Raw genomic sequence first — 25,591 nt, 5'->3', positions numbered from 1 at the left:
AATAATTTAATGTTAATTCCTATTATCATGTTTCAAAACTAAAAGATGATTGTAATTTTTACTGATATTGCTATTTTAAGAAAATGTTAAATAACATATCAAAAAAAAGATATACTCATATTATCATCAATTAACAAACAAAATAGATTCTGAATATTGGAAAGCAACAATCCCAGAGGAGTGAAGAATAATAATAGCATTCATCCATGCTCTTTGAAGGTATAATTGAAGATATCTAGTCTAAGACAGAAATTAGACAACATACAACAGGAAATGGAATTGATAAATAGCAATAAATGTGGGAAAAAGAGAACTGAACTGGAGGCGGGCTAAACAGGAAACAAAGGAGAGAATTCAACGGAGAAGAATTATCACTCCTACACCTATGGTAAAAGAGGTTGCGAATAAATAAGTATTAGAATCCAAAATTTATTTTCTTGTCATATATACAGTAAATAGCTAACCATATACAGGGTCCTTTACGACGAATTTTGAGAACACCCTATATAAATTTTTGTCAAGGTTTTCATAGATTATGAAAGCTGTAAGTGATATTTGTCCAAATCCCAAAAATACTAGAACTGACTCACTTAAACTTAGAAATATAATTTTTTAGTGGAGGGCTGCATGTGTCCCGAAATTTCGAAAATGTGAAATAATTAAAAAATGGTGAACTTTAGGCATACAACATTTCAAAAATTTGATAAAAACCATTTGAAATAACGAAATTTGGGTCCATTTCCGGTATAACCGGAAGTTTCAGAAAATAAATTCTTTTAGCTGAAACAAGCATTTGGAAAGCCCATGCAAGCAATTTTTCAGAACAATGGTCTCAGTACTTTTCCATATGCATATCGATTCAGCTCGTCGTGAAGGACCCTGAAACTCTAGAAAAAATCCGAAAAACGAAACTTTACATAAGAAGTTCTTGGAATAATTAAAATGGCCCATTCTAATTGGATTTACCCAGCAAAAAAATCGATATCTCAAATCGATTAATCGATTAATTTGCAAGAATTTTAGATGTGTTCTTCGGGAATCCCTGACCTACATTTTTGCCAAACGGCAGTTAACCAAAATGCCCTGTTCGAGAAATACGGCCTCGCAACGAAAATATCGATTTTGACCAGTCCAAGCCTCACATACTTTACATATGTTTTCCATGTATTTTTTCATGGGGAATACGATAGAGTTGTTAGTTTTACGATAAAACCTACATTGAAACAGTGGGAGTGAAACACATAACGTACGTCAGTCGATGAACATTAAAAAAAATTGCGTAATTATTTAGTTTAGGTTGCATACGCCCGATTTTCTTGAAATTTTAAAATGTTGTAGAGAAAATTATGCTGATTAATTTAATGTAGATATAGGGCGCGGAAATTATTCCTTCACATACTTTTTCGAGGCTGAAAATTTAGAAAGGTTAGGTTAGGTTGGGTTAGGCTCATACTCAAAATATTGAGCGACTTATTCAAATAGAAATGAAGCATTTATTGAAGAAATTTTACGAATGTATCCAATAGAAATTTATGATTATTTGTCGGTGTAAATAAATGACTATTGCTAGAAATTGATTTGTGTCATTACATTAGTCGTAACTAATTATATTTAGGGATAGAATAGGGGGCAGAGGGGGAGGTGTTAAAAGTCCGCCGCCCCTAATTTTCATCAACATCAAGTATTTGCAAAATATCAACTATTCAAGATAGTATACATTTTCCAATGTTCAAACTATAAAAACTATGTGAAGGAATGTTTTCCGCGCCCAACATATATTTTTTTAGCATAAAAAATTGTATAATATACTAAGATTTCAAGGAAATCAAGCGTATGCAACCTAAAATGAATAGTTACCAAAAATTGGTCAATTAGGGGCATAATGGCGGTCATTTGGAATGAGTGTACCACTTGAAATGCTTAAACAGCGTATTCTCAGCGAAAAATGTTTTTCCGAAAAATTGAAATAACCATATTTCTTCAAACTGAACATAGAATGATATCCCAAGTTTAAAAAAAATCGAATGCCACGATTTTTTTGCTGGCCGAATCCATTTAGAATGGGCCACATATTTAAAAAGGAGAAACATGTATATGGAAAATAGATTCCGAAGTAATAAAAAATATGAAAAATCCTGAAAATAAAAAAAAATCCAATTCATATAACTGTAATCTAATAAAGAAATTTCGACCTTTTGTCAATATATATGTATCACAAAAATATCAATTTTTACTTAGATCATTTAATTACTTTTTTGTAATTAAAATAAGTATTAGCTAATCTAAAAATTATAGAAAATAATGGTAATAATAACTCACGCTCCTTTGTTTTGAATAGAAATTGGTCCCCATTTCCTAAAAAGAAGGTTGGTTTGGGTCCTTGAAGGTTCTTTAAATATCTACTATTCTCGTATTTCTTAATAAGCAAGTAGATAATAAAAACTAACACCAAAATAATGATATCGCAAAATAAAATAAACATTTTCGACACGCGTTTTAGTTTCCGCAAGGCTCGCAAATAGTTATATATTAATGGTAATACAAATTTTAAATCTGTACATTTTGTACTAAATAACCTTGATGGTGACGTGAATAACTTGAAACTATAATTTGCAAAATAACGTTCAACTGGTTGAGATTGTGATATATTAAATTGATTTTCCGTGAACTGGAAGGTACAAAAATTCTGATAATCTTATCTTGTGCCAAACAATAATATGAATGTATAATAAATTCACTCTAGCGTGCCAAACAACATATTATTGATGTAATCCCTTTCAGATATTTTAGTGATATCAATTAAAAATATCCTGCATACAGGGAAATTTATTTGTTTTACAGATGCAGAGAAAAGGATAATTATTTATTTACAAATACGTAAACAAAATAACTATTTTCCTTTTTGGTAATTTTATACTTTCGCGATCCTCTCGTTTTTTAAGTCTAGAAACTCGAAAACTTCGAATCCGATTTCGATAATTTTTTTAAGTCTCCGTTTTTACGGCGGATTTATGAAAAAAAAAATATGGGAAATATCTCACCTGGAGATTTCATATAGTTTTATGACTTTAAATGTGATCAAAAACGCACTTCTTCGCATATAATCGTTCATAACTTTTTTACAAAGCATCAAACGCAGTTCATATATTTTTTTGTTAATCTACACAAAAAACGAACATTTTTGAACAAAAATTGAAAAATGTTCATTTTTATCTCTAATAGTTAACAATTAACCTTAGTTAGATACCATTTTTTAAATTGTGAAAATTTTCAATTTTTCACAATTTTTTTTTAATATTGTGAACTTTTAGAGAAATTATTATTTTTAATTGTGAAAACAACATTTTTGTATATTTTTTTTCGTTTTTTTTGTGTAGATTATGAAAAAATATATAACAATTTCACTTGATCATTTAAAAAAAAGTTATCAACATTTATACGCATTTTCATGAATATTTAAAGCACTGAAACCAAGATTTTAGAAAGAAAATTTGTGGAAATTGGATGATTTTTCGATTTTCTAGAGCTAAAAAAACGAGGAGACTGCTAAAAGTATAACATTACCTTCTTTTCATTTGTTCTTTAGTCGCCATGTCTCAATACAAAAATTTTCTTTGAAACACTTTTATCTTTTTTAAAAAATATTTTATTCACTTCAAACGACTTATAGTTTCTACAGAAAATAAATTTGCAGACAAATCAAACAATGAACAGTAACAAAACGATGAATGAACTAGAATTTATTGCAATGAACTTATATTTATTTGATATGTATTTTGGAATCCGCTGACTATGTGAATATTATTTATTGCTTTTTGGAATTCGCTGATCGTGTGGCAGTATCGGGGACTTTTTACATTTCTACATATTAACATTATGATGTCATATCATTCTTATTTTCCTTTGTTTATCTATATCTGCAGTCCATAGAATTCCATTAAGAGCTTTTATTATCTGTTTTGCTTTGATTTTTCTTGATTTTATCTTTTATTGTACATTATTTCGTGAGATCCGCGGTCTCTTCCCCAATACATGGATATTGTGTTTTTGTAATTTATTTAAACAGCGTGTATCATAGTTGACAACAAAAATAAAAAATTGTGTGTGTCAGCTTCGACGCACGACTGGAGTTTACTCCTTAAGTTCGATAGTCAAACCAGACGCAAAAAAAGATTGGTTGATTGCCAGAATATTTTGGGCTTCCTCATTAATTTTTTTTTTAATCTGTAAGCTCGCTGTCTCTCGGCTGGAGTTTTTGGAGGTTTAGATTTTTTCCTAGCCAAAAAATATAAAAAAAATTAGAAGATTTATAAATGCATAATTATAAAAATTTTAACCGACTTTAAGAAAATTGATAAAAAAAGGTTTTTATAAACATTTTTTTAAACTATTATTATTAATTTTTTATTTAAAATATAATAATTAACAAAAATGGTTATAAAAAGATAATTATGTCATCAAATATTTTACATACAATAATAAATAGTACATGAAAATTATTTAAATAAGCTAAAAAATAACTTTTCGAAAGAAAATTATATAAAAACATTATTATAATGAAAAAATTTTGTCGATTTTTCTGATAATATTATCGAATTATTGACTACAGTTGTTAATATTTAAAAATTATTTATAAAATAAATCATAATAACGTGGAAGAATTTATATACATCGACAAAAAAATTAATTTTTGGTTAGGTTAGAAATTTTGTATTTATGTGGATGTGCTCGATAATTCATATTGGGTTGATTATCTAATTTTGTGTTGTTTTCAAATATATATTTATATGAACTACATCGATAATTATTAAAATATTTAATTAATACAAATTGCACATGCTCATACATATAATACATGAATTATACCGTACCTTGCAACCACATGTTTGTTAGATGTTCCGGCAATATCATCTACACCTCTTTCTGCCATAGTTATTTGAAAATACTAGTTCACTTTAGCGGAACACAATGATAATAAAAGTTCACAATGACAGCAATATAAGTATGTTGACACTGACAAATTAGAAAGTTGCGCATCAAAAACGTAACGAGGTCATTCATCGATAGATTTTACTCTTCACATTTTTCTCATACTGGGCCTCTTATATATACAAATCGATTCTTAAGTAGTAAACTCCAAAAATTTCAACAATTTGTGAAAATCAAGGATAAAACCTGAAACCTTAAGCTTCAGACTTTGAAATCTGCTTTCGCGATTTCAAAAATATTGAGCAGTTGGTGTAATTCCCCAGTTATCTGTTGAATTCCATTGATTATAATGATATGAGCTGACTACAAACTTTGCAGATAAATGTCAAATGGATCACATGATACCTCAAATCGAAATTATTACTCGACGCGGCGACATGTTTTTGTGGGGTCATCTTCAGGTCTACATATCCAAATTTGAATAAATGTGTTTAACAACAAACATTGAAAAAATACACCGTTCTCACTTGACTGAAAGCTACAAATTGGAGTATTTTAATATCTATATTTTTCCTCATATCAAAATGAAAAATACTTTGAACAGATCTATGCTGTTTCGTTTGAGATTTCAAGAGGTATGTAAGTGGTAGATCGCATAGAATTTTTTCAGTAAACTTGTGTAAGAATCAAGACAGAAAATTTTTCAATTTAATGCTCCTGCTAATTGGAAGGAAATTATTGACAGATACGTATGACTTTAAACAGGCTTGTGAAAGAAAACTACATCTATAACTTGGAAGATGCTGAATATCTTATGATTGTAAGTAAGAAATGATGACTGGAAATACTAATTTAATATTTCCAGGGTCTTCTTCTTCCGAATTATTGTTTCAACATATGAATGTATAGCAAATTTCATATTCAAATAAATCCACCCAGCTTTCCAATATCCTAATCCATACGAGACAGTTTATAATCCAGAAGTTTACCGTAATTCCTAGCGTATATACCAGATTCGAGTTTTGGCAACGGAAACCAACACATTATCTTTTAAACTATTTATTACAAGAATGCAGCTGGCATTTTGCGGTTTGTAAACCGGCCAATGATTCTATGGGGGATATTGTGGAAGCAATTCCATATTACTAATCTTTTATAACAAGAATTCAATAAAATATATTCATTTAAAGATTGCGATTTATTTCGTTTTATACTTTTCGAAATCATCATTGAATATCTCGGCTACAGCAGTCGATTGCCAAGCACCATGATTATTTAGTGCGGTAACATATTTTTATGAGAGTATTAAAATACTAAAGCATCCGCAATTCATAGGCGTATCACTTCTCCTACCTCGGGTGTGGTGGTTATTAACCTCGAAGGTCGTAACAAGCCAATATGAACTAAGTTGAACCGATGCGAGAACAAGGTTGATAGAAACCAAAATACCGTTCATAATATATGAAAGTTAGCTCAGTAATTTGTATAATCTGTATAATCAAACAAAGCAGAAAATTCAGAAAAAATATAAAAATAAATACAACTTAATTTTACAAGTATAATGATGGTTATTTTAACTCCGAAATTATGGCATTTTATGTATAGACAACATTAGATGAAAAATAATAAGTATTTCTCACAATTTCGAAAAACAAAACATACACAAAGTGACCTTTTAAATTACAAAGCTCATTATTTTTCCAGAAAAAGCAAAGATCTGAAAACCACTTGTGAATACCACCATTATAACGGCCGCATCACAAGTCTCCTGCGCACAAAAATTGTCGTGAGAATGTCGTAAATCTAAACAAAAAATAGACCCATAGAATATAGAACAAAAAAGATTTTCAAATGTAAAAGTTATAGATTTAACTCCAATTAAAATATTTGATTGAAGAAATTTATTTCAATCTCTAGCACAACCTAACCAAACCTAACGTATCCTAACCTAACCTGTCCTAACCTAACCTAATCTAACCTAACCTAACCTAACCTAACCTAACCTAACTTAACCTAACCTAACCTAACCTAACCCAACGATAATGACCACTTCCGGTATCTCTGAAAGTAAATATGATAAATAGATTTCTTGTAATATAAATAGTCTCTGTATAGAGTTTCATAATGATGGTTGTGGGGTGGCTTATCATACTTGTGCCAAGTTAGATTTACTTCTAAGGACTGAATAAAATCTGTATAAAACAACTCGAGCGCCGACATGATGTAAGTAAATCATGTATTCTGAGAGTTTTGCAAATAAAGAAAAAACAACCCTCACAAAGTTCAGTTGGTTCAGGAGTTAAATGAAGACAATCCTGATAGAGGGCAAGAAATCTGTGAATTGATGATAGCCAGAATGAACGTAGATTTGCAGTTTATAAGCAAACTGATTATTTTTTTGTGAAGCGACTATTCATTTAAACGGAACAGTTAACAAACAGAACTGTAGATATTGGAGCAATGATAATTCACTAGTTGTACGAGGCTCACACTAAATATCTTGAAAAAGTTTGCTCTAGTATCTTGACAATAAAATTATTGACCATAATTTTTTGAGGCCACAGTTAATGGTTAGGTTTATCTAGATTTTTTGATTAATTTCTTAGTGTCTACATTACAAAGACTTTTTCCTGATGTTAATCATCCAAATGAGATAAATCGATCTATTTCATACCAATAAGACGAAGCTCCATCGCATTTTGCACTTACAGTTAAAAATTATTTCAACGAGGTTTTTCCCAATAGGTGGAATGCAAGAAGGGGAACGATCTAAAGGATATTTTAATATTGCTGATTTAAAAGTAAGAATAACGAAAGGATAATAGTCATTTTATACATTTAATTTAATTGTAAATAAAAAATTATTTTCTCAGTTATGATTGCACCAAATTAAGAAGGACTAAAATCCGTTTCCAACAATCCCCTTTCTTATTTAAAATTTCCGAGGTTGTACTTATAATTCAGAGATAAATTGTCAATTTAAGAATACAAATCGATCTGTTTCAAGCTTTTTTTCCTCATAATACATAAATGAATATATTAAATTCAGTGCACTTCGGCCTTAAGCTCCGAAAACGTTCAACGACAATGATACCCATTGTCTAAATCCAGTGGAGACGATTCTTGTTTAAAGAAGTATCGCTATTGGGATTAAAGTATTGAATCAGTCAATCCGCAATGCGTGATAACGTGAAATAATATAGACGTGGGAGGAATCGCATCAACGAAGCCTCGTTTCTTTTGTTCCAATAGATCGATCCTACCAAATATATGACTCGACATGATAGTAAAACAAAATGCATGCATAGTGAGAGAACATCGAAGAACGTAAAATCGGGAAAAACATACTTTTAACTTGATTTACTCTATTTACTTTATCACATTCTTATCGTTGAGATTTGTCGTGAAACAGATCGGGGCTTCTTAGAGTTGCGCTGGTTCTTGGTAAAGTTGCTATTTTTTATCTTAGTGGAGAAAGTGAGATTAATTATAAACTGAATAAATAACGATTTTAAATAGGCATAAAACCCTTTAGAATAATCGAATGAACTTGAAAACAGAAAAAGCTTGTACTCTTGTAAGAGTAACAGAAAGAACCGGGGACTTCGAGCAAACGTTGCAAATAGGCAAACAGACAAAGATTATTGAGTTCAATAGGGTCTCATATTAGAGGATGGTGACCTAAAGATCAGATCCTAACTTAGCATTGCAATCCAAATATCTGCTTCAATTTTTAGTTCAATAAGGTACTGCTCTATACTGTTTTTAAGGCTTCTAATAATTTTAATGACGAAAAATGTTTTTCTACTAGCATATAATTGATTAGTCATGCTTTCAAATTTAATGAACACCAACCTATTATGGAGAGAGAAAGAGAAATGCTTTATTGTCACAATTTGTAGAAAAAAACTTGTAAAAACATAAAAATAACTAGAATTGAAGGTACTGGAAAGGTACTTTCCAATGAATATGCCCTCAAACTATTATGGAATGCGTGAAAAGATTTGATTTCAATTGGCAAGTGATTGTGCATTTTTCGCATTGTAAAATATTGAGCCTTTAACTAATTCTGAACGTGGAGTAGGTAGGTCGGAAGAGTCAGAAGAGAATTTTTATTCTTTTGAAGAAGTCTCTGCTATGAGCCCTGCTGTTTAGTCCCAGAAAATATCTAGCAGCAATCTTATGTAGTTTAAATATTTGTTCAAAGTGAGTCGCACCACATGTACCCCAGTAGGGAAGGGCATATCGGAGATGCGACTCAATAAGAACATAATAAACTGTTGAGGAGGTGGTCAAGCTCCTTTCCTTGAAATCTGATTGAAAGCTTAGGAAAGACGTCAGTGTTTAGGAAACCATCTTAATTTTGTTCTTTATTTGGAAAAACAAACAGGGATTTTTATTTAGAACATAGTTTCACAAGCTATAAATATGAACTCGAATTAGGTTTGTTAAACATACTTGTTAAAAATATATCACAAAATTTGTGATATTTATAGACTTACTGGTAAGAGAAAGAAGCTTGAAATATGGTGAAGATAATGTAACTAAAGTAAAAAAGAAAGAGATATCCGTGGAAAGCTTCTAAAGACGATGGGACAGTATGACAGACAAAAAAATAAATTCTTAATATTAAAATTTGACTCAGCAGAAAACACGTATGTATAAATTATCACATGACACAGCTACTCACAGGACATGAATGTTTCAAGACTTACCAATTTGTGCTTACTGTCTAGAAGTGGAAGATACTTCAGACCATATCTTTTCTGTCAGAGATGGCAAGCATAAATTGTTCATGAAATGATAGCGAGTGAGGAAGTCTGGTAAATACTATCTTATTACTCTAATTACTAATAAGTTTTGGTATAGACTAATTTCAAAATATCTCCATTGAAATCAATTCCCTTTTTCCATGCGTTTGTATTGTAGAGGCATTCTTTCCATACCGAACGAGGTACCCCCAAACCATGTGATTTAAACGCATCAACCGCTTCTTCATGTGAAGAAAAATGTGACCCAGCAATTTATTTTTGATTGTGCCAAACAAGGACTATACGGTGAACCCACTAGTTCGATTTTTTGACTGTTCAAAAACGTTTTTCTTTGAACTAATGTGTTAGAGTTCGCATTGTCGTGGTGAAGAATTATTCGTTTTCTGCGATCGGTTTCCCTGATTTTTTCGAACACTTCTCGCTAAAAAATGATTCAGAATTGACCGTTGATTCAATGGAAGGATGGTGCCATGTCCATGCTTCGAAGTGCTTCGTGCGCGAACAACTTTTGTTGGATTTGGTTCGTCTTCTAAGACCCATACAGACGATTTTTGTTTAGTTTCGGGTTCATACGCATAGATCAATGATTCGTCGCATGTCACGATCATATAGACGCACCGGGATTGAATTTTTTCAGCATTTCTTTGCACAAATACTCAAAATTATACTTCATTACCAAAAGTCGAAGCGAGCTAGAATATTTTCGCGTTTCCCTACCATTCTTTGACCAATTGTAAACAACTCAACTAGTGCTGGTATGAAAACACGTTTTAAGTACTTTCACTATTAAAAATGTCAAACTTATTGATGGTAATATCGGATTTGACATATTTATATCAGTGTTGCCATATCCAAAAACTTCAGTAGCCATCCTCGTAGACCAAAATAAACCTAACGTTATGAAGTAATACATTCTGGTGGTTCCGTTATACTGCATTTAAACAGTGTAAACTTCCCATATATCTTCGTAATTCCAGCATTTTCGAATGTTTTTCCATCCATAAAAAAAATATTGAATTAAAATAAATCAACTTCCTACATTATACATATTTCTCGTGAAAACAATGTTCGTCATAAACTCTCATAAATTAACTTACTAGTATACTGAATCTAATATTTTTCCGTACTCTATTCTTGTTTTTTACTCATAAATATCAAGAAGGAGAATAATTTCAAATCTCAAATAAATTGAAATATGCGAAGGTTTTCCCTAGAAAAGGCAAAAGGTATAAAATGCTGACCTACACTGTTTTTCATTATTCTCCAACAAATCTTCCAAACGTGATATGTACCAAACGAAGGTAATCTATAAAATCTGACTCAGTTGTGATTTGTTCTAGAAAAGAGAAGATTCCAAGTCTTCACTAACATCGAGTTCTCGCCAGAATTTTATTATTTTCTTGTATATTTGAACATTGACCCAATACAAACGCAAAATAATCCACTTTCTCATTAAAAATTAGAAAGTGATAAAATGGAACAAAAATTATGATAATAAACAAAAACAACTTGAACAGTGAATACAAATTGTATATGTTGCAATATTATATAATCAATATAAACATTAGCATTCAGATGACAAGTCAAAAATAGAAATAAAAACCTTCATTCCTCATTCAAGGAGATTAGAAGAAACCGACATAAATTATTTAACAAAAAACAGACAAACTAGTACAGTTGATATAGTTAATTTCAAATAAAAACGGAATTTTGATTTGGAGAGACTTATTCGAGATTTGGACAAGCTTCGTCATAAAACTTGAAAAATAAAAGTTTTGAAGTCAAAACATAATTAAGAATTGGTTGAAATAAACCATTAAACCATTGCTGATGATTATTTTTCCAATAAGAGATTTAAGAAAAGATAAAAATGATATCGGAAAGGAAGGAATTGGAACCAATTTTAGACGAAAAGGGAATAACGCAGTACTAGTAGGAGAAAGATACAGTTGATTAAAATGTTGGAGGAAGGAATAGTAAAAAATATTAGAAAATCACCTTAATCTGAAAGTCGAAATAAAAGCAAAAAATATGCTAGACATAAGGGACCGTGTAAAATAATCACTGCATCAGAGAAAGAAGAAGATTATCAAACAGAATCTGAGAGAGCATGAAGATGAGACCTAAGGAAAGAAAAGTATAGACTTCCAAGTCTTTTGCACTAATTTTTGTTTTGTTCATGATATATTTTCTTCAAGATCTAGATTTCTTAGAAAATTCTGGACACATTTCATGTATATACGAGGGTGAATCAAATATAAACGAGACTTTTGGACCTGCGCGCGCAATAGTGATGGAAGAACGTTCCGCTGTTATTGGCTGTTAGGTTGGTTTGTCAGGAGTGGGGGAAGCACGTGACTCATCATCATAGACTCGCTCAGTGTTCATCGTTACGATGTCCGAGCAGGAGGTACCTCTCTCTATTGCGCAACGTATTGTTATAAAGTTTTTAGCTGCAGAAGGTGTAAAACCGGCCGAAATCTTGAGAAGATTGACTGCTCAGTTCGGGGAAAAGACGCTGTCGCGAGCTAGAGTGTTTGCTTGGCATAAACAGTTCGTGGAGGGCCGTGAAAATGTTGAAAATGAGAGCCATGACCGCAGACCCCGCACCAGCATTACAGCGGGCAACATCGACAGTGTTCGTCAACTTGTTGAAGGTGATAGGCGTCTAACAACTTCGGATATTGCAATTGCGATATGCAAGACTTGCATATCGCCGCAAAAGACGACACCTTCCAATGAGGAAAGTGATTCTCCTCCATGACAATGCTCGCCCCCATACGGCAGCCCTGACAGTACAAAAATTGGAGCAACTGGGTTGGGAGACACTGGAACACCCTCCATACAGTCCAGACCTGTCTCCCTGCGACTTCCATGTCTTTGGTCCTCTCAAGGAAGCTTTGGGAGGGCAAAAATTCCACAGCGATAATGAGGTTGAAGCATATATGCGCAATTGGCTACAAACACGACCTGACTCTTTTTACCTGGAAGGAATTAAAAAATGTGTTTCTAAATCAGGAGATTATGTAGAAAAATAAACTATGATTGTTTGTGCGTTTAAAATCAAAATAAATATTTTAAAAAATAAGTCTTGTTTATATTTGATTCACCCTCGTACCTACCTTCAACTGATTCAGAAATTTCAATGTTTTCAGATTTATTTAAAAAAGAAAAAAAATATTTTACAAATTCGCTACATTACACTAAAAACCTATTGAGTAATACTGATTGTTTATTAATAATATAGAAGAACAGAAAATGTAGGAAATAGTCAAAATGATTACCGCGAACATCTTAGCAAGATGCTGAATAAATTTGGGAGGTTTACTTTTGTATAAAATACTTTCGACATATCCCCACATTGGTTTAGGTTCTGCCTAACATTAATTTGGTAATAGGGTGGTGCTACATATTGCTGAAACTATATAATATTCACTGCAAGTTGTGGTTTTGCTGGATTAACATGTAAGTTTATCAAAATTGGCACGATACTATCGATACGATCAAGAAAAGGAAACCCACGTTATAATTTTTGCTCTAAAATAATTTTGATGATTAAAATGATCGTCATAACATTATTATCTAGCATTGCCATTATTTGTTCACAAAAATGAGTTATCATGATGAAATTTTCTCCCACGGGTTCCTTGAATATTCGAAAAATTGATGTATGGCTAACGTTGGTCAGTGGGACCATACGATGCGTCCAATCATTTCAGCGTTCAACGTTGGAAGCTTTGGACGCATCGTGTGATACCGGCTTAAGTTATCGTATTTTATTATTCAATATTCAACCAAAACGAACATCTTCCAAATTATATTTTCTCCAGAAAATTGTGTTTCCTGTAAAAATTTTCACAATTGTTTACATTCGATTATAAAAAATAAATACGCGTGGGACAAGACGTTTAACTTGAAAAAACGGCATCTCATGATATTTAGATTATATAATGTATATACATACGAAGAAATAAACCAAATTCTCTTAGCCGTATCGAAATCCTCAATTTTGAACCGCAAATATTAAATTATTGGAAAGACAAACAATACTTGTACGATAGGTAAGTTTTCCTTATGGAAACAAACCTCAATATACACCCGGAAGTTAAACATTCTCTCAGTATGAATATTATTCAGTGTTACACAATTGTAATTCGCTAATCCAATATTGTTATTGCAGGATGGACGGTCACTAGAAGGCGGAATTGTAAACGTGAGTCCTGATGGGAATACAACGACGAGTGCACTTGCCTTTACGCCCACGGCTGCTGATAACGGTCTGATTCTCACGTGCAAGGCGTCGAACCAACGAATACCATTTAGGTATGTGGAATTTATTGAATGTACCAGGTTATTGCGATAAAATAATTTGATAATTCACAGGGTTTATTGATGTAAGAAAATATTCTTGGTAAAAAAAAGCGAATAAAGTGTAGAATGGAGTGCTTTGTAATTTTCATACTACTAGAAATCGTGTCGAGTACTAATAGATAGATTCTATTTTCTTATCGTCTTTTACTAATCATTTTAAAAACATCCGCTATCGATTTATGACAGCGTGAGGCGTAGATCGATGTCTAATTGTATATGAAGACGGTGCTTGCTACTTTAGTTTTTAAATTTGGTAACACTGATGTGAATATGTCAAATCTAACATTATTATCATAAAGTTTGACATATTTAATCTTGTACGTACTCAAAACGGGTTGTCATACGAGTGCTATTTGAGTTATTTATAGAAACAATCATCTTGGTCAAAAAATTAAATTAAACATTTTCGTGTAATGATTTTGACATGGATAAAACCAACAGCAGTTTGCCGATAAACTCGCTTCGACTTTTGGTGTTGAAGAATCAACTGGAGCTCGGGAAGGTCACCCAAAATCGGCTATTATGACAGACAACATCAATGCTGTACATAAACTGATATTGCAAGATCGTCATATGGTGTATCTTGAGTTTAAGGCATACTTCGGCATTCGTTCCACTTGCATACATTCAATATTGCATGAATATTTAGCTATCGAAAAGGTTTGTTCGCGTTGGATATTGCATTTGAAAAAAGCTTGTGCCATTGGTGCAAAAATTCAATTTCGGTGCGTCTATAGGATCGTGACAAGCGACGAATCATGAATCTACGAAACTAATCAACAATCTACTGTATGAGACTTTCAAGACAAGCACTTCGAAGCAAATGATTGTCGTTTTTCATGACATCACCATGACAATACATTTTTGATTTTAATCGATGGGTCATCCACCGTACAGTCCATGCTTGGCACCAAATGATTTCTTCATATTCCCGCAGGTCAAATATAAATTGCGAGGTCAACGTTTTTCTACACCTGATAAAGCGGTTGATATTCGGAATGGAAAAATTACTTCGTCAATTGGTTCAAAAGCATGCAGAAGTGTATTGATTCTAATAAAAGATATTTTGGAAAACTATGAAGTTATATCCAATTATAGATATTTGTCTATCTTAAAACTTGAGCAGTTATATTGTCCATTAATCATTTGGTGAATTATTCAAATTGGGGAAATGTTCTTCTTCTTAGTCATGCACTGTCTTCATTTTCTTTGGTTTGCTATCATCATAGCTATTTTAACTTTGGAAGCTGCGCAGATTCCCAAACCAAGATATTCTCCTGCCAATATATCTTTTTTCCTGGTTAATGAGCTATAGGATCTCAAATTTTGGACCTCTCATGATGAGATAAATATATTGCAATGTTTCTTTTCACTTCATCTCTACGTCCTTCTGTATTCTTCTCTTAACATTATATTGGATGCATTATTTGTCCATAATATTCTCAGCATCCTACGTTAGCCCACATTTCGAAGGCTTCACTGGCAATATGCGTTGAGGTTCTAATCTTCTACAGCATACAAGAAGATTGGGAATACATAGCACTTGAGCATCTACTTCATATAATTGGTCTTCTTATCTTACTGCACGGTGCAGATTGTGCTTTGTGCTTTAGTGCAGATTTCCTGCGAGTAAACATTGGAAAAGAGTGGATAAAGAACACACCCACGTCTGACTCTTCGCTTGATTTCTACTGTATTGGTCTATTTGGACTGAATGTGAACAGTCGCAGTTTGTTAGAATTGTACGATACTGGAAAATAGAAGATACTGTATGCAGATAACTTAAATAATGGCAGAAAATAAGAACCACTCGGAACTCAAACTTGACAATATATAATGACAGTTGGTAGATGAAGGACGCTGAAAATAAGCTTGAAGGAGAAGATATGTAATATGAAATTAGAATAATCACAAATAGAGCAAATTCCTTGGCATGGTAATACAAATTGGAAGACTGAACAATAATTTAACGAGACGACTGAAGCAACTGGAGGATTATTCAATGTAATTAAGACATAGCTACTAGCCAAAAGTAAATACTAAACAAAGATAAACAAATATATATGGATGAAGGAGGAATGACATTGAAGGAACTAGAACAGGAGACTCAGTATACAAAATAATAAAAACATCTATGGAAACAGGACTCCACGCAATGACTGAATTCCAACAACAGTTACAACAGTAAAGAAATAAAAGAATCAGGATTAAGCTAAGCTACAAAGTTGTAAGTGAGGTCTTAAGAAACAAAGACGCCTCATTATGTTATATGCTAGAGAACCTAAAACCATGTCAAAACAAAATTGATGAAGGACAACTTAGTTGAATTGGATACGTCATGGCTATGGGAGACGAACGATTAATACGAAAGTCATATAAAGCACGAACACAAAAAAACAAGAAAGGAAGCCTCAGAAGGAGTTGGATAGAAGGACTAGAGATGGCAGAAGTTGAAGGAGGAAAGATATGGCAGGAAATAACAGAAGACCCAGCATAGGAAAGAATGGGAAAAAGACCCGACGCAATGACTGAATTCCAACAATAGTTACAACAGTAAAGAAATAAAAGCATCAGGATTAAGCTAAGCTACAAAGTTATAAGTGAGGTCCTAAGAAAGAAAGATGCCTCTTCGTATTATATGCTAAAACCATTTCAAAACAAAATTGATGAAGGACAAATTAGTTGAAAAGCAAGAAAGGAAGTTTTAGGTGGAGCTGGACAGAAGAACTGGAGATGGCAAAGGATCAAAAAGGAATACGATGGCAAGAAATAAAATGCTAGAGGTGTATTAGAATTCGAAGTAATGCCTTAATTATAGGCAAATGTAGCATTTACGTTTTCTAAATATCGAATACTTGGTAATCGTCTCATATTGTTTATAAACACGGTTGTAGACTCATTTACCTCCTCTAAGTCCCCATAATGAGATTCTTTGAAATGTTACTATCTTGGAAAATGTCGGGATCAATGAGGTATGGTTGGGTGCTTTGATGTTTGGCGATATCCGGTATGTCTTGGCGAGTTTTGGTCCCATAAAGAAAAATATTTTATGATATGCAGCAGCTAACAGATGAAATAATTTGCACAAAATGTGCACTCATGTAGAAAAAATTTGAAAAAAATATATTAAAAAGTAGCTGATGAAGTGCTATAATTAATGATAAATATTTGAGAAAATAGAATATGATAATTGGGTCATTAATTTGTGAGTATCACTTCAGCCTATATTTTCAATCCAATGAAAAGCCACTTCTTATGAGATTCAACTCAAATTTTAATATTTTTTCAGGTCAATATTCAAGTTAAAAAATATTTCCAATTATTAATCCAGTCTTTTGAATGTTTTAACGCTTGAAAATTCCAATATTAAAATTTAAAATAAAATTATATTTCTCTTGATTGAATTCATATTTCTTTACAGTGAACAAACACGCACGTGGATGCTGGGAGTTTTATATCCCCCCAAAGTAACTTTAACATTGGGTCATGGCTTGAATGGTAATAACATAAAGGAAGGTGACGACGTCTACTTTGAATGTCATCTCACAGCCAATCCGTGGGTGAGTATTCAATCAAATCATTTATTCAAATTCCGTTCGCAAGAAGAATAATTTTACAATTTTATCATTACGATACAAATTCTTAGTAAAATTGTGTTAGAAGTATGTGTTATGAAACCACTAACAAAGTAAGTTATTGTGAATTGATATACAATCTTAAAATGACAAGGCAGAAAGTATACCAAGCTCCAATAGAGCTGGAAATCCTGAGAAAACTTTTAAAAGTTTCATCATTATAAGACAATCCAAAGAATCGGATTAATTTACAACCATCAAAAACATTAGGCGCACTGATGGTTTAATTGTTTTTATAAAATTTGGAAGAGTGTTAAAACCAGTAAACAGTATGTAGAAACTGTTGTATTATATAGCAGAAACTATTTGAAGCACTGATAGAGCTAGGAATCCCGCGGAACCTTTTAAATTTGACTATCAGTGACATTATAGTATAGTCTATCTAATGACTTGAAGGACTATATGAAGTATCAAAGAGTTTCTACCGTAAAGTTGAAAGTAGCGCTTATAATACCGAATCACATGACAAAAGTAGTGAATTTTACTAGCTCAAGTATTCCTAGTAATCTGGCCAGGAAATCGAATTATTAGAAATTAAGAAAAAAATAAATTTATCTGAAGAAATATCAAAGAAGGCTTACTGTAAGATGCCCATCTTGAACAATGCATTCATGACAACGTTTTTAACGGAGAGACAGCTCCGGTGAAGCATGTCAAGCTCTCCGCGAGGAGTTTCAAATTCTTCTTCAATTGCAGTTCGCAGATCGAGATGGAACGTAGTCCTCTTACAAAAACGCGGTCTTTCAAAAGGCTCCCCAGGAAGAAATAACAGGACACATGACCGTGCGGATCATTCGACGAATAAATAGTAAGCTAGTCCCGCACACACAACGCGTATTGCGCAAAGCTCTATCTTCCATGAAATGACGGTTGTTCGCGAGTTTTGAATCGTTGTCCATTTGCCCACGTAAATCTCCCAGCATTTCCAGATAATTTTGTCCTGTTACATGTCTCTCAAAAAGTACAGACCCACGAGACAGATAAGCAGGTTTAATTCTTCTGAAATGAAGACGAGAGGATTCTGGTCGTTCCAGTACTCGCACTTATGCCGATTGAGTGTACCGTTCAACTTGAAGATTGCTTTATTGGAGCACAAAATGGAATGCTGGAGCTGAGGATCATCCTGGTAAACTCGATAGTGCATGCGTCGTCGTAAAGGACGATTGCATATTTGAAATTAGCTGTTACTGATACTGGTCGTCGAGAACGTGGCGCGTCGACAACATAGCTCGTTTTCAACAATTTTTGGTACGTTTCTCACACCGTTGAACGATTTTGTAGCAGCTAGCTCGGAAATTGTTGTTGAACCTCCGTTAACATAGTTTCGAAATCCGCGTTCGTACGCAGATACGAAGTAATAAAAAAAATCTCTTGAAGCGCGAACTTCCCATGTAGGAGCTCCCAGACTTGAAAGACGGATATTAACTAGCTGGGAAACCCGGCTTTGGCAAACCTATAATGGCCTAAGCATGGCTGAAATTTGGGTAACTTATACCCGGCTATTCTATAGTAAGCCAAGCCTAACTGAACTCTATGTAACTTTACCTCGGCCATCCCATATTCACTCAAGCTGGGCTGAACTCCTATAGTCAGCCAGGCTTGGCACAACTCTAAGTAGCTATATAGTTTTGTCCTAATATCTTATCCATAACAGATAATTTAACATTAAAAGTAATAATTTTTTAAGATTTATGCATAAAAGACAATAAAAAATAGTACTATTTCTTTATATGTTTAATTATTCAACTAATATTTCATGTACATTAGTTAGTAGAGTGCAATAATATAAATTTTTCATAAAACTATAATTTTATTAACAATATGTATATTGAAAATCCATTTTTACAAGCAACCAGGCCTGGTCCAGGCTTGCAAACCAAGCGAGAAACATTGTTATCATCCCAGAGTCCCACCAACCAAGTCTGGGCCAATAATGGCTTCCAAGCTAGGGCCAGAATTGTACATACTTAGCCCAAGTCTGGGCCTATACTGAGTCCATCGTAAAATCTTATATGGGTTGTTCATTCTGAAAACGCGTCTACTCGACGAGCACGTGTTATCATGACACAGAGACAGCTGTCTGAAGCACGAACATGCTTCGTTTTAATCTTTTTCGACAGCGTTGCCAGATCTATGACCGTTGCCTAACAAATGCCATCCTCTGTATATATTATTTAGAAAAAATAGGTTGAGATATCGAGTATCTATTCCTTCGATTTTTTTTATTTTTTATCGACGTTTGTTATTGCGAAGCCAGTGACAATTTACAAATTAACCGAGTGAATTGTTTATAGTTTGTGAGAAAATTGAAATCACAAGTGAAGGCTTACGTTGATTTTTTATGATTTATAAACATCATTTCATTGAATCGCTTCTTGCAATTTTTGGTAATGAAGCATCATCATATAAGACTATCAACAATTGGTTTGCAGATTATCGTTCTTGGTCGTGCTTCTATCAGTGATAAATATCGAGAAGGTTAGCCAAAATCGGATGTGCGCAACATGACTAAAGAAGATCGGTATGTGACATATAAAGGCTTTTCTTAAGATATCGTAAATTGCAATACAATCGATGAACAAAAAAAGTCGTATCAATCCAAATTGACTCTTAAAAATAATACGTGAACTAACTGAACATCAATAGTATCACAACTACCATAAATCGTATATTAAATGCTCAATTTGCTCAATTTTTTTATTGAATAATAGTTGATATTTGAGTTCGAGTTTCTTACTTGATATAGTTGAGGCGATTCCTTCCTCTATTCCACTCTGTATTTCCTCTAATTTCCTATGCATATCAGTAATCAACATTTTTATACAAAATTTGTTTTAATTGCAATTGAGATAATTGCTTCCCAAATCCTTTCTGCTTTGTTCCAGTTTAGTATTTGAAAAGCGCCTTTCTCCGTTAAATTAAAGTGAAAATCGACTGAGGTGTTCGAGTTAAAACAATATTAAAAAGAGGAAGAGTAGCTTAGGAAACAATATAACGTAGGCCTTATCCCGAATCCCTTCAATTCATAACAATTAAACTTTTAATTGGGAAAGATGGAAGTAAATTCGAAACTTCTTGGTTTTTGGTAATTTAATTCCTTTTGTTCTAAAGTAATCCTTATCCGTCTTATCAATAAACTAAATGAAACTCTACTATCGGCTGACCCGTAATTATGAGCTAAATAGAAGCTACGAGATACTTTAGTCCATTCAATTAGTTGCATAATCGGTATCAGATGATATTCTTAATTGACTAATTCAGTTTGATATCAAATCGGTATGCAATTTTCTGAAATTGCCATTAACTAATCAATTATTTCACTAAACAAACACGAACAAATATCGAAATACCAATAAATGCGCTCTGTTTTTATTTTCGTAAAACATGCTATGAATAAAAATAAATCTATCAGTTACTTGGAAGAATGTACAACATTTTCTTATTTTCGTTAATTTTTTCTCATACTCCTTCTTCCAAAACATCACAGAGTCTTCGTGTTTTACATTTCGGATTACAAACGGATCTAACTTCCTTTGACTAATCACTCCATGAAACTCGATCACACTCTTTACGCGTCCAATTTTTATGTTCTGTAGCCCACTACAACCTCTTGGTTTCGTTTTGAAGTTTTAAAAGAGATTTCTTCACTGCCACTCTTCCAAAAATACCAACTTCCCTCAATTTCCAATTCACTATAGAAGTACTCAAAGATAAATCACTGGATTCATTGATCTGAGCTGATATATCTGGTTCCGTGAGTCGCCGATCACATTTATAGCTCAATAGAATACGTTTATCATAAGTGGTGGTGATTTTTAGATGCCGTCCTGAATGTTTTCTGTCGTCAAAGCTTGATGGATGCATATTTTTCCACGTTGTAGTCCTAAAATCACGACAATCCAGCAATAAAACCAAATAAGTTACTTAATGTTTACATGGCGTTATTCCCCTGTGAATTGTTTTTTCTTATACTAGTTTTACCAAAGTGGAACATCGAAATATTATTCAAAATTGAATTAAAGTTTAGATCTACCCACATCTCGATTTATTTTGAAAAGTAAGTTGAATAGGTATAACTATTAGATTTTTTATCCAAAGTAGATAAAAATTCGTTCAACCACACATTACATATGGATCTAACTTCCGTTGTTCCTTTGACCTGCGCTCAAATACTCTGTTCACTGGATTCATTGATCTGAGCTGATATACTCGTATCTGGTTCCGTGAGTCGCCGTGATCATTTACTGATCAATAGAATACGTTTGTCAATTTGAATACGAACTTCACAAAAAGATGTCTTGGTCTAAAAAGAATACATCCCAGCACTTTTTGCGTTTCACAAGGCTAATTGGGGCTATACTACAATCATAAACACTGAAAAAATAACGGAGACTATTAGTTTTGGTTTGTAAGGCACATTTTTTTTGACAATATACGGAAAAGTGTATTATGTCGAAATTTATTCCATGAATTATGGGGTAGGCAAAAACTTTTGGCCGATGGTGTATATAGGATACACAATAGAAATGTTCAAATTGTAAAATCGATTCTACATTAGGGTTTTATAGAAAAATACCGAAACCAGTCATGTTATAAACTGTTGAAACTAAACTTAAGTTTGGATGTTGTGTTGAACTCTTTCTACGGTTGAGGAACGAAGATTTTAGAAAACAATATACGTCATATATATCCAAATATTATTGGCGAAAGAACACCCGAAATATGACAAGGACTAAAATTAGAATGGAACTGTCTGGAGATATGCAGATCATGACTGGAATACGACAGAGGGATAGCGTTAGTCATACATTATTCAATATTATCCTGGTCATAATCATAGAAAGCGTCAAAAATATCAAAGCAGGTTACAGAATAGGAGGAGATTTATGACCTAAAATGCCTAAAATACTATACAGAATCAAAACTACGGCAGATAAAAAAAATATACATCGTGCTAAAAAATAACGCACCACCCCGATTTCTGAAAATATTTTTTTGTTTTAGAAATCCAAATTAATATTTGTATTGTTTAACTTCTTTTCAATCAATCAAAATAAAAATAAAAACATTGCAATAAAACCAAATTTTCTTAAAAATAAAACTTTTTAAAACGCTAGTAGCGTGTATTTGCGCCTCTGGATGTAATTGTTGCTAACATTCTCCTGGGCATGCTTTCAATTAAGTGCTGTATCACTTCTTGAGGTATGTTCTCCCATTCTTCTAATTCTGCTCGCTCAAGCTCATTTAAATTTTGAGGAGATGGATTTCGACGACGAATGCGGCGTTTTAAAATGTCCCAGACATGCTAAATAGGATTCATATCTGGACTACTTGGTGGCCAGTCCAGGGTATGAATTCCTAATTCGTTTATGTAATTTAGAAAATCTGCCGCAATTATCATGAATTAAACTAAAATCATCACCAATAAATGGTCTAAACGGAACGACGTGATTTTAAAGAATGTCAGTTATGTATCTTGCTGCATTAAAGGCGGATCTAGGAAGAGACACTAATTCTGTACGGGCATTAAAACAAATTCCTCCCCAAAACATAATAGACCCTTCTTGAAATGATATAAGACTGCGCAAATCTTTCTCCTCGGCATCTTCGAATTTGATGACGTCCATCTGGACCACTTGGACTAATTCTTGTTTCATCAGTAAATAAAACTTGGCACCAATTTCCTAAATTCTTCTAAATGTTGCCTTGCAAATCTTAGTCTGGCAACACGATGCTGCTTGGTTAGAAAATGTACCTGGAGAGCTCTTCTGCTGTGTAGACCAGCATTCTGATGATGTCGTCTTATTGATCTATCAGAGATAACTACATTTCGGATATTAACCGATTTCTTAATGAATTTAATTGCAAAAAACGGACATCTCGAGGAGCTAAAACTGAAGGACGTCATTGTCCAGGCCTCCTAGAATGTGAACCGGTCTCTCCAAATCTTAGCATCAATCTGCCAATGGTTGTGTGATGTACGCCAAACAGATTTGCCACTTCACGATAACTTTGTCCCTGTCCAACTAATTCGAGTATTCTTTCAGCTTCGCGATCACTTAATTGCCTAACTCTATTCATTTTTTGTTTAACTAGTCTCGACTTTAACACACCTTGATTGACTTGAATTACTGCTGTCCACAATTATTTTAAAAAACCACAAAGACACTTATTTGCTGATTAGAAATTTTGCTACATTTTATCGCTAACATTTAAGATATTTTAACTTTTTGTCATAGAAAAATAAAACGAAACCCAAAACATTAACGTTTTCGTTTTTGATATTGAAATAAAGGGTGGTGCGTTATTTATGGCCAAGAGTTTATTTAATGAGTACAGAATTGTAATAGCAAAGTAAAGATACTATCGATTATTTCCAGTTCTATAGTAGTGAGATGAAACAGAAGGAAAGCTTTCTATGTGTCGTTTTTTATTTTCAGTGAGACCTGGAGGGGTGATTTTTTCAGCTTGCTTTCCTATTCTATCCGCAGTAGTCGTATTTTCTAAGGTCAAGGCTATTATAAATAACTCCCAAAGTATTTATAAATATCGTTATGCAAACCGTTACCTTTTTGCAGTTCTTCAAGATTTGTCACTTTTGGTTATAACGAGAATATTTTCCTCACTTGTTTTACTCTATATAAATTCAAGTTCAAGTAAATATTCAAATTCAATTCAAATCTCAGTATAAATTCTTACCGTGTTATTTGCTTTTTTTGGATTTTTTTTCTTTTCCATCCATTTGGTTTCCGTAAACGTTTTATTAGTTTCGCAGAAACTTTGGGGGGTGCTACTTTCCATGAGATTCAAAGGTACATGTTTCAATCGGGATAGTATTTAGAATGATAAAAAGAAAATTGGCTTGGTAAGATATCAAAATAAGGATCCACTGCTTGCAATGTGGTTAGTTCATACATAGATACTAAGTAACGATGATTCTAGAAAACCTTCATTGAGATTGTGACTTTGACTAATAGAAGACAAAAAAATAATTTATAAAATACAAGAAAAACGATATAAAGGGATTATACATGTTACAGCAAACTAGTACTTGATATTCCTTCCTCCAAAGAAGTAGGTTAGTTATCAAGTTCTACCGTTATTATGGATCATTGGATATATCTTTCTAGGCGAAGGTTTATATAAGACAAACCACACAATATTTTCTTTATCGAGTAATTGGCATAATGGGGATTTTTTGGTTTCGTGATTTTATTCTTAATCCTACTGTTACCTAAATGCAGTGAATTGAGATAATTATTAAAGTACACTATTTTAGGAAGTAGCATTTGAAATCGTTATTTAATAATTCAATATCCTTGCTTGTATCGCGCAATCCAAACATTCCAAAAAAGACGGATACTTAACCTCACTTACATTTAATTTTCAATTATTGTTCAAGTTATCTAAAAAGTGTAATTTTTCGAGTTGTCCAATTGTAGTATTGAGGTATCTCGACTAATGAAATGAATCTCAGAGAAATCCGGGTATTACAGAAAAACTAAGAATTGAGGATGTGGTGAAATAAGCTATAAAGCATGAGCGAATCTGGAGAATTCCAGAAAACATAGAAACCAAATATACAGAGACTACCAGGAAGAAAAGGGAGAAAATACTAGGGAATTGAAAATATAAGAAACAACTTCAACAAGTATTATTAACTTCCGAAAGCTTTTAATCAATATTGAAATTCAAAAAAATATATTTTTAGTACGTAATGCTCAAACTTTATTGAAAACAATTAATTGTTAAAATGGACAGGATAACGCCAACCTGTAGCATGTTCTGGTCTTAAACACCCCTACTATAACTTCTGATATATAAAAAAGTTCAAGAAAAATCAGGGTTCAGAACTGGTTACCTGGAAATTTAGATAATTTTCAA

The 25,591-nt window shown here is 32.8% G+C and overlaps 2 protein-coding genes across 8 annotated transcripts in view; one reads left to right on the top strand and one right to left on the bottom strand.

Annotated features, from left to right (window-relative positions):
* LOC130445026 (cytochrome P450 4V2-like) overlaps positions 1-3,735 on the bottom strand; it is a 56,705-nt gene extending 52,970 nt beyond the window's left edge. For 2 of the 7 annotated variants that reach the window (XR_008910014.1, XM_056780493.1), the window contains exon 1: positions 2,320-3,212. Coding sequence is in view for 4 of the 7 variants with exons in the window: in XM_056780493.1 (XP_056636471.1) it covers positions 2,320-2,482 (163 nt within the window). In the remaining 3 variants the exon portion in view is untranslated. Of the gene's footprint in view, positions 1-2,319 lie in introns of all 7 variants that reach the window. The other 5 variants (XM_056780491.1, XR_008910013.1, XM_056780492.1 and 2 more) reach the window with 5 other exon arrangements.
* LOC130445025 (hemicentin-2-like) overlaps positions 1-25,591 on the top strand; it is a 517,421-nt gene that overhangs the window by 385,420 nt on the left and 106,410 nt on the right. Inside the window, exons 6-7 of the mRNA XM_056780490.1 lie at positions 13,882-14,024; positions 17,494-17,632. Coding sequence (XP_056636468.1) covers positions 13,882-14,024; positions 17,494-17,632 — 282 coding nt within the window. The remainder of the gene's footprint in view (positions 1-13,881; positions 14,025-17,493; positions 17,633-25,591) is intronic.

This window comes from Diorhabda sublineata, chromosome 6, assembly GCF_026230105.1.
Source record: "Diorhabda sublineata isolate icDioSubl1.1 chromosome 6, icDioSubl1.1, whole genome shotgun sequence".
In the NCBI taxonomy this organism is placed as follows: Eukaryota; Metazoa; Arthropoda; class Insecta; order Coleoptera; family Chrysomelidae; genus Diorhabda; species Diorhabda sublineata.
Note: the sequence above shows the minus strand (reverse complement) of the source record. Positions and strands in the feature narration are given on the sequence as shown.